The 11,012-nt window shown below is 44.3% G+C and overlaps 1 protein-coding gene across 1 annotated transcript; it reads right to left on the bottom strand.

Annotated features, from left to right (window-relative positions):
• Positions 1-6,944: 6,944 nt before the first annotated feature.
• On the bottom strand, positions 6,945-9,765 carry LOC128426785 (interferon-induced protein with tetratricopeptide repeats 1). Its single transcript, XM_053413827.1, has 2 exons — positions 9,631-9,765; positions 6,945-8,910 (listed from the first exon to the last, which is right to left on the bottom strand). The coding sequence occupies exons 1-2, from the start codon at positions 9,633-9,635 to the stop codon at positions 7,623-7,625; spliced, it is 1,293 nt and encodes a 430-aa protein (XP_053269802.1). The 5' UTR covers positions 9,636-9,765; the 3' UTR covers positions 6,945-7,622.
• Positions 9,766-11,012: the final 1,247 nt, after the last annotated feature.

Raw genomic sequence — 11,012 nt, 5'->3', positions numbered from 1 at the left:
TGCTGCAACCTTAACATCTCTCTCATCTCCACCATTTCCTGTCCCTGAGGTGAAGTGGTTGCTCCCTGGGAGCCACTCTGTACCCCGTACTGGAGACCAAAAGCTGACGGGACGGAATGACTCCGACCCCTCCCGCCCCCAGGGAAACCCTCCCGCTCCCACCGGATCGCCTCACCCCGTACATCAAGTAAAGTAGCAGTAGCCTGCCTCCTGACCAACTGCTTCAGCTCGCGACGCAAGGCACCGTCCAAAACATGCTCGACAAATTGGTCGCGCAGCAAAACGTCTGCATTCGTCATCCCACCAGGTGCACTTCCTTTCACCGACGCCATCAAGCTCAACAACGCGAGGGAGAACTCATGCAGTGTCTCCCCTTCTTGTTGCCGTCGGGAGAAGAACGCCTCCTGTAAGGCTACATAAGACTTTGAGCACCCATACAGTTCCTGTAATACAGAGATGATTTTAGCTGAGTCTTCCCTCTCCACAACAGACCGATATTTGATCTCCTCTCGAGCCTCACCCTCAAGATGATCAAACAAGAAAAAGGCTTGCTCAGATGTGGATAAGTGACGCGCCCGCATGCAGGCTTGAACCTCCTCAAGCCACTCATTCAACCCCATCCCTGATTTTCCCCTGAACATAGGACACTTTCTATCCCTTGGCACAAAAACCAGCCTCTCTGCTATGGGGTTCCTAGTAGTAACAGGGGCCACAGGTGGCACAGAAGAAGTGGAGGATTCCGAAGTAGGACCAGGCACGGCCACAGCCTGCTCCTGCCGCAACCTCTCATTGTCCACCTTTAACTGCGCCACCAGCTCCCTCAACTCCTGCAGCTCTACATCCATAACTAACACTACAGTCAGACTAGAACACAACAACCCCACAACTGGATCCTCACCGGGACTCTGCGGACCACGAAAGGCCAAGCTGCTGTTTTGCCTCTGAACACAATTCAAAACCTCTACATCAAATATGTACCCTGGGGACTATTAAAATAAACAAAACAAATTATATAAAGGAACTGGACCACACGTCTCTGCTTTCCAAAAGTAAATATCCTGCCAACAACGCCAAATGTGGCATTCGACGTTAAAGGCTTCAATAAGATGAAGTTTTAGTTGAACTAGTGACAAATTGCCAGCAACGCCACCCCAGGAATTTCACCTGGAGAGTTAGATTAACCTTAAAGTTAAAGCACACAAGTTCATTACTAATGAAAGCTTGAGACTGGGTCCAACATACAATTTCAATTCCTTTTAATTAATATATACAATCTTTAAACATGACTTCGCAATAAAATATGTTCACCCAACCACACTAAAGCGAACACACACACACACACACACAACACAAAATACAAATAAGGGAGGGCAAATAAACTCAATAAATGCAAACAAAAGAAAACTAACAAAGAAATTAAATCAAAAGTAATGGAGATTTATCCAAACTGATAAATCCAAATAAATAGGTAAAGCAATTAAGCCAAACCAAAATAACTAAGAAAACGAATTAAACCAAAAACATGCAAAGCAAACCACAAAACACAAATAATATCATCAATAAGATCAGTTAGAAGTCGGTTAACTGAATAGATTAAGATGAGACTGAGGATGAGGCAGCAGTCACCATACTCGGTGGTAGGTACAGCACAGTAGGAGATGCAGAGTAGGATGGATGTGTTGGCTATATAAGCCAGTGGGCAAAACAGCAGCCGGCCAACAGCAGCGTGAAGAGGGGGGGAAAAACGTGCTGGCAGAAACCGCCCACACACACGTCAACCCTGCCATAGAAAAATACATTTGTTCTAGAAGCTGAACAACAACTGTGGTAACTTGAGTTAACGTCATCTTATCCACATACCGTCAGGAGTTGAATGAACATCAAAGGGGAGGAAGGGGATCGCTTGCATCGAGCAGCACAATTACGTGCAACTCGATCGATCAGCACAATTACGTGCAACTCGATCGATCAGCTGATCGCTCCCCGCTGCAACCGGCAGAGGAGGAAAACACTCGCATGCCCTACAATTGGGGCCGATACGGGAGAAGGAAGACCCGGAACTGCCTGAGGGATGGAAGCCAGTGTTGAGGACTTGTGCAAAGTTTAGAAGGTACACAGACGCAAACAACTACTACATACCAAACAACGGCGAGCTGCACGACCCAGCTAAAAAAAGGCGACCAGGTGAGGCGGCCAGGTGCGGTGATAACAGGAGGCGGGGCAGTCTGGAGCTCCAAGGCAAGAGGGCTCCCAGTGCACAACCACTCACCTTTATAGACAGCGCAACCAACCGTGATGGGCCGGTACTGCAGCACTAATTAAAGGCCCATCCTGCTACATATATAAGATCTGTGTTTTTGACTGTTCTTCATCCTCACTCTGAGACCCTTGTGGTTTCCCTGTGTTGATCCTTTCTGCAGAAACCCCCTTATTAAATACACGTAGATAACTTTGTTGTTTCCAGCCTCTTGTATCTCCAGATTTCCATCACACTCGTCACAATAGTTCAAAAAAGAGTCGCAAGAAGAGTCGGAGAAACGAGTGACCTCCTTTTTACTTTTTTATTTTTTTTTTTTCCCTCGGAGCCTTGTATGAAACGTGACTTCTGTTTTTATGGTTGTGTCGTTCTGAGTCTGTGTGAAGCTTTTCAGCTTCATTCTGAAAAATCCCCAAACACAGATAAACTGTGGCCATCAATGAAAACATCTGTAAGTGTAGGGACTGGTTTTGTTGCAAACATTTTCTGTTGATTGAGTTAATAAAGATTCTGATCAATTGGTCCGGAGTCTGTGGAAGTTTGATTCCCGAGTCCGAACAGAGGGATTTTCATTCCGTCTCATGAATGTTCACTTGGAGTTCAAAGGTCTCAGATGAAACTAATTCTTCCCTCATGAACGTGTTATCAGAAGAAACGCCTCTTGAGTCAAAGATAAACTGATCAGAGGTCAGAGGTCACGGTGACATCATTTTGTGAATGGAATATGAACACTTGGAGGTTCTGACACACAATTTAAATCGCTCATTCAAATAAATGGGGAAAATGTTCATCTCTTAAAAAAGGTCAGCTGTTTGAAATGTTTTGGATTAGTATCGTGTCTGTGTATGAACTCTCATCTGCTGTTAAAGGAATGTTTCTCCTTCTCTCGTCGCTCTACATCAGCAACACATGATGACTGCAGCCAGTTTCCACTGAATATGGATTTTAAGTAGGGATGCACCGATTTATAGGCCGAACATCGGTAGCGGCCGATATTCGCCTCGTTAACTGATATCGGCTTATCGGTAATAAACTTGACTTTCACCGATATCATTAGCCGATGTTCATATTTGTGGTAAAACCGCTGGGCACGTGCCGCGGCTGGGGGAGCAGTCGCTCTGTCGCTCTCCTCTCCGCGCCGCCGGAGGCTCAGTGTGCGGCACGGTCCTCATCCGGTGCCGCCTAACTGCGTCACTGGTGCCGCCGGCACGGAAGGCGGGCCGTTGGAGGGGACCGGGTACGCGGTCAGCGGCGGCCACTCTGGACGCGTGTCGGGCCCTTCTCGCGGATCACCTCAGCTACGGCGACCGCTGGGGGAACCCTCCGGCTGGCGCCGAGCAGCTGACTGAGAACTGGTGCGGACCAGGGGAATCCGACTGTTTAATTAAAACAAGCATCGCGAAGGGCCACGGTGGGTGTTGACGCGATGTGATTTCTGCCCGACACTCAAAACAGGTAAAACTGAGGAGGGCTTGTTAAGTTATCTTGACTCACGCAGTGTAACTTGGTGTAAAAAGTATGAGCGTAGCGTCTGTTTAAGTACTTTATTCTCATGTGCATCGGCTCTATTCATCCGTCTCATGCAGAGGTAACAAGGAAATTGACAACATACGTCATACACACAGAAGCCGTAACACATCTAATAAAAGGCCAATACTGCTACCGTAAATCAATGAGAAGAGCATTCTCTATAATGATACTTTAACAGGGCTGTTTTAGACAGGGTAAAAAGGTGCTGTTATAAATTATCCTTGCGGTATTTTGACCAAAATATGCTACAGACATTTCATTAATATCCCGAGGAACCATTTCAACTTGCGGTAAAATGGGCATAATATGTCTCTGTTAAATAAAGTTTAGTTAAATCAAAGATTGTTTCATAAATCTGATTCAATTTGTGCTCATTAAAAGATAAGAGTGATGAAGGGCTGAACATTTTTTAAATAGTGCTTTTAAATAACGATTTAATTATTTTTCTGGCACAAAAGGGTGAATGAATAACAACAAAAAGAAAATAAACAAATATCGGTATCGGCTATCGGCCAGATTGTTATTTTAAATATCGGTATCGGTATCGGCCAAGAATTTCCATAACGGTGCACCCCTAATTTTAAGAATATGCCTCTCTCTCCTATTTGGTGGATATTTTTGACCGGCTCAATGGCCTTAACCTGTCTTTGCATGGCCACGAATCTAACGGTGTTCTCCTCGCTGATAGAGTGAATGCCTTCACGCAAAAAATTGCTATCTGGCATGGTCGCATCAGTTCTTGAAACCGCAACATGTTTCCCAGCCTTGCAGACTTTATTGCCGATGCATGTGGCACTGATTTCTCCTCTCTCCTCCAATCAGCTGATGATCACCATCATCATCCGAGGAGGTGAAGGTTCTGTAAAACCACATCAAAGGTTTGATTCCACTGTAGCTGCTGACAGGGTTTCTCAGAACCTTTGTGGCTAACTCACGTGCTCCACTTTGGTCAGTTTGTCCTCTCTTAGCAAGTTGCAGGAGGTAAACGGCAGCGAGGTACAGGTTCTCTGGATCCTGTTCCTTGGCTTTTCTCAGCTTCTCCATGATGTCTGCCTTGACCCCTGTTTTGCTTTGTTTGGACATGTAAACTAACAATAACACGTGGCTGGTCTGCCACTCCACCATATCCGGCTGCATCCGGATGGCTCTCTGGAAGTAATCGGCTGCCAGAAGCTTCTGTTCTCCGCTGAACTTTATCAGAGTCCAGGCCTTTTCAGCGCAGATCTCCGGGTGAAGCTCGTCCTGCGATGGATCCTCAGTCATCAGGCCGTCGATCTTTGACAGATAAACCCGACTCTCTTCTTGTTCTCCCTGAAGGTGATGCAGCCAGGCCTGGTTCCCGTAGGTCACCACCAGCCAGGGACCCTCCTCTGCTCCTTTCATCTTCCTGAAGGTCTCCGCTGCTCTGCTGAAGAAACTCCTGGCTTCTTCAATGGACCCCAGCTTGAAGTGGACGTACCCCTGCAGGTTGTAAATGTGTCCCAGCCACTTGCATCCTTCCTCTGTGCGGATGTCAAGCAGCATGTCCTTGATTCTCAAAAGTTTGTTCCTGCCGGGCTCCAGATCCCAGGTGAAGTGGCACTGCAGCGCCCCCAGTCTGCCCTCCAGGGTTATTTCACTCTGAGCACTGATGGGAGATTAATTATAAACATAAAAACACATCATCAGTGAGTTGATATAAAATGTTCTGACAAAAGGATTCATTCAACAGTAAAATAACAATGATTCAAGATCCTGATTTAGTTCAATTATAATTATCTTAAGGAATTGTGTTTTAAACAATTCCATTTCTCATTTGCAATAAAAGTTTTCATATCAACATAATCACAGACACAGATATGTCTGTGAATGTCAGTGCTGCTTTAATTCACATTATTCTTATTAATAAGGTCAACACACAAGATGATGTGATGAAACAAACACTGTCACTGACTTAAAGGATCATTAATGTTCATGATAATATGTGATCATGGTTGCTTTCTTGGCTGTGAACCAGGTCACCACAGAAGCCACCGACATCACCACTCAAAGTCTCCAGAGAGGTGAGAAGGTTAAGATCATCAGGATCTCCTCCAGTGTGTTTTATTATCGGTGATAAAGTGTGAATCACTCCTTTAAATATTTGCACTAAAACAGATTTTGTGTGTGTCTCGTCACAATAGTTCAAAAAAGAGTCGCAAGAAGAGTCGGAGAAACGAGTGACCTCCTTTTTACTTTTTTTTTTTTTTTTTTTCCCTCGGAGCCTTGTATGAAACGTGACTTCTGTTTTTATGGTCGTGTCGTTCTGAGTCTGTGTGAAGCTTTTCAGCTTCATTCTGAAAAATCCCCAAACACGGATAAACTGTGGCCATCAATGAAAACATCTGTAAGTGTAGGGACTGGTTTTGTTGCAAACATTTTCTGTTGATTGAGTTAATAAAGATTCTGATCGATTGGTCCTGAGTCTGTGGAAGTTTGATTCCCGAGTCCGAACAGAGGGATTTTCATTCCGTCTCATGAATGTTCACTTGGAGGTCAAAGGTCTCAGATGAAACTAATTCTTCCCTCATGAACGTGTTATCAGAAGAAACGCCTCTTGAGTCAAAGATAAACTGATCAGAGGTCAGAGGTCACAGTGACATCATTTTGTGAATGGAATATGAATACTTGGAGGTTCTGACACACAATTTAAATCGCTCATTCAAATAAATGGGGAAAATGTTCATCTCTTAAAAAAGGTCAGCTGTTTGAAATGTTTTGGATTAGTATCGTGTCTGTGTATGAACTCTCATCTGCTGTTAAAGGAATGTTTCTTCTTCTCTCGTCGCTCTCCACTCGTTCACTTCACACTAACGAAGCTGTGTTTCATTCTGCAGATGAATTTGTGTTTGTTAACTCACGGATTCACTGACAAATTACACATCCAGGTTTCCTGTTGATTCAGCTCCTGGTCAGGTTCTTCAGCTTCAGCAGCTCGGCCTTTTCTAGAAAGTGATTTACAGCAAAAGATACTGAAATCGTGGAAGTGTGAGATAAAGTGTGAACCAGCACTTTTTAAAATCCAAACCTAGGATTTGACCTGTGGAAACATGAAGTTCTCATATTTAATATTGATAGCAGCAGGTTTTAGAAGTTGTGGTTTTTTCATAGACTTCTTTCAGGGAAACACGAGACACAATTAAAGACAAAGTGTTTAATAGCATTAGTACAGCTGAAATACTGCATGCAAACCTGTTAATATATTCAGGTTATACTACAAATTAACAATTAACATTCAATTTAAGAAATACACTTTAGAGAGTTAAATTTCCCTCACTCAAAACATTAGTGAATTTAATACACAGTCTGTTCTGTTCAGTAAACTTTACAAACAAGCTGTTTCTTAAAGGAGCAAGCAAACATTTCCTCCACATCAGCAACACATGATGACTGCAGCCAGTTTCCACTGGATATGGATTTTAAGAATATGTTTCAATGTTGTCTTCCTCTAATAATAATGTATGAATCTTTCACACCTGAAACCTACTGTTATATATGCATCACTATTATTAACATCAATATTACAACCACTCTGAAAACAATTGAACAGGTATTCTACAGATATAGAAATTAGATTGAAGACGTTTCAATACGTATACATTATCATCACCATCAGAACATTCTCAAGCTACATGTCGTTAAACTCAAACATTTCCTCACGTTGAAAAACAAACTCAACGACTTTTCCCTGTCAGTCACTGTGTTGTGATCTGGCTCCGTACGAATACAAGCTTAATTCAAATGTGATCAACGGTGTTCACAACAACTGAATCTATAAATCTACTTTCTAAAGTTACTTTCCCCTGAATTGGTGGATTTATTTCGGAGATTCTTTCAGCCTGGACAGAAACCTGTCTACATCTTGGTTGCACTCTCTGTGTCTGATCTTCTCCAGAAGCTTGATGCTGTTCCCCTGAAAGAAGGACTTGATTGGTATCTCCGCCGCCTTCATGTGATACTGGATTGACATCTTAGGCTGCCGCTGAGTGTAGTACAGATATTTTGCGTAGCTGTTGAAGAAGGCTTGTTGTTCAGCAGGTTCCAGATCCTCTACGAGCAGCTGTTGGAAGATCTTCTCAGATTTGGTCTTGGTGTTCTCTGACATTGCGTAATAATTTGCGAGGTCTATTCTCTTCATAAATGAGGAATCAGGATAAAGAGAAAGCAAATCCTCATAGGCACGGATGCCTTTCTCTATCAGGCTCGGACTTGGGTCACTGTAATTCTCCCAGAGCTTCCACTTGTAGCTGAGTGCGACACAACTTTTCAGATAACGTTCTTCCGGATGTAGCTTTAGAGCTTCTTCTGCCAAAGCCACAGCCTCGTCTAAGGAGGTGTAGGTCCTGTAAAACCACATCAAAGGTTTGATTCCACTGTAGCTGCTGACAGGGTTTCTCAGAAGCTTTGTGGCTAACTCACGTGCTCCACTTTGGTCTATTTGTCCTCTCTTAGCAAGTTGCAGGAGGTAAATGGCAGCGAGGTACAGGTTCTCTGGATCCTGTTCCCTGGCTTTTCTCAGCTTCTCCATGATGTCTGCCTCGACCTCTGTTGTGCTTTGTTTGGACAGTAACGCTAACACATGGTTGGTCTGCCACTCCACCATATCCGGCTGCATCCGGATGGCTCTCTGGAAGTAATCAGCCGCCAGAAGCTTCTGTTCTCCACTGAACTTCATCAGAGTCCAGGCCTTTTCAGCGCAGGTCTCCGGGTGCAGCTCGTCCTGCGATGGATCCTCAGTCATCAGGCCGTCGATCTTTGACAGATAAGCCCGACTCTCTTCTTGTTCTCCCTGAAGGTGATGCAGCCAGGCCTGGTTCCCGTAGGTCACCACCAGCCAGGGACCCTCCTCTGCTCCTCTCATCTTCCTGAAGGTCCCCGCTGCTCTGCTGAAGAAACTCCTGGCTTCTTCAATGGACCCCAGCTTGAAGTGGACGTACCCCTGCAGGTTGTAAATGTGTCCACGCCACTTGCATCCTTCCTCTGTGCCAATGTCCTGCAGCCAGTCCTTGATACTCAAAAGTGTTTTCCTGTCGTGCTCCAGATCCCAGGTGAAGTGGCACTGCAGCACCCCCAGTCTGCCCTCCAGGGTTATTTCACTCTGAGCACTGATGGGAGATTAATTATAAACATTAAAACACATCATCAGTGAGTTGATAAAAAAAGTTCTGACAAAAGGATTCATTCATCAGTAAAATAACAATGATTCAAGATCCTGATATTACTTTAATTATATTTAACTTAACGAATTTCATGTCTCATTTGTTTTTAGTGCTGCCTTGTGTGACTTCTGTAATTTGGCTTTTGAGAAGTCATAAAAAAAAAAAAAAAAGAACTGACAGGCATGCGTAACCTGTGCTACACACAATGTTGGCCGGCCGCTCGCTGTAACCAGACAGGCAGTACACCCACCACCTACTCAACCTTTGATATTTATCAGACCCTGGGCTGATGCCAGTATTAGACAGTAATACATTTGTAATATCAAATTATCAATTACAGCCGACGTATACATTTAAAAATGATTCTTAAGATGATGTTAACACACCATTTTGACAAAGTTTAACCATCAACTTTATGATAAAGAATTAGAAATAAAAGGAATTCACAAATGCCAGCGAATGGATAGAACTTTCAAATCTTTTCAGCACCGTTTATCGTGTGAAATAAAAGTTGTCATATCAACATGATCACAGACACAGTTATGTCTGTGAATGTCAGTGCTTATTAATAAGGTCAATACACAAGATGATGTAATGAAACAAACACTGTCACTGACTTAAAGGATCATTAATGTTCATGAAGTATCATGAATGAAATGAACTCACCTCATCTCGTCTCCTCTGACTCTGCAGCTGTGTGAACGTCTGATTTCTGAGCAGCGTTATATGGAGCTCACGAGGTGACGCGACGCGAGCTGAGGCGAACCTTCACTTTCTGACACTTAACTTTCATTTGTGTAGAGAAACTGACACACACACACACGCACACAGAAACGTAACTTTCATTTGTCTGTAAAAGAAAGAAGCATCAACCTGCTAGGAACCTGTGTGTGACACTTGACAGTCAACTTTCCCTCACTGCCAACGTTACTGCAACAACACATTCCTGTAGATCAGTGGCGACTCCTGGCATAGGAGGTTGCCTAGCGGTTGCCTAGATCGCAAAATGCAGAGAGGGCGCCACAAGAGGCTGACTAATCATGACGTGATACACACTTTAACCAATGCAGTAATATCACACCATCGTCCTCTAACCCCGCGGCCACAACAGAGGCAGAAGCACCACAAACTGCCTCGAAAAGCTGTGCGCCTACTTTCCACACCCATGTTAATCAATTGGGCTGTTCACACCGGCAGCGAAGCACCAGGAAGCTGAGGGGGGGTGAGGAGCCACAGGCAGCAGGTTCATTCACTCTGCAGTAACTGTAGTGAATGGGGGACACCGCAGGAGCTCTTCACTTGTGGGTGAGACACTGGTTGGGATCCTGCTGCTGTGGCTCGGTGTGTTTCTGAATAATTGCTCTAATCAACAGACACCTCTTACGAGAAACAAGTCTCACAAGTTTCTTCAAATGAAACTGAAAATTAGTTTTTAATAAAAACAGCTCTAAAAATAGTCCAGGAACTGAAAGCTATTTTGTCTGAGACACACCTTGGATTCGTTCCATGCAGAACTTGAACACAGCTGATAGGGGGGGGGGGGGCGATGTCACAGATATTCATTGCTTTTAAACAGTCTTTTTAAAGACTCCTTCCTTGGTAATACCTTCCTGCACTTGCAGCAGGCCTATTCGTAGCCAAATCTAAGGAGTAATTTGCTCCACATTCTTTTTAGAGAGCTTGTAGCCCCAAGAGCTAGCCTTCTAGCTAGCTAACTTCTTCCAACTGCAGCTAGCCCTTTTCTCCTTAACACCTACCTTTACATCTTCAATCATCCACCGTGTTGCAACAAATGAAACACCAGCACTTGAATGCTATTCTGTGCTGTCCCTGCCAAGTTACACTGCGTGAGTCAAGATAACTTAACAAGCCCTCCTCAGTTTGACCTGTTTTTAGTGTCGGGCAGAAATCACATCGCGTCAACACCCACCGTGGCCCTTCGCGATGCTTGTTTTAATTAAATAGTCGGATTCCCCTGCTCCGCACCAGTTCTCAGTCAGCTGCTAGGCGCCAGCCGAGGCGCACCGCAGGGTGCCCCCCCGCGCGAA

The sequence above is a fragment of the Pleuronectes platessa genome, chromosome 21 (genome assembly GCF_947347685.1).
Source record: "Pleuronectes platessa chromosome 21, fPlePla1.1, whole genome shotgun sequence".
In the NCBI taxonomy this organism is placed as follows: Eukaryota; Metazoa; Chordata; class Actinopteri; order Pleuronectiformes; family Pleuronectidae; genus Pleuronectes; species Pleuronectes platessa.
Note: the sequence above shows the minus strand (reverse complement) of the source record. Positions and strands in the feature narration are given on the sequence as shown.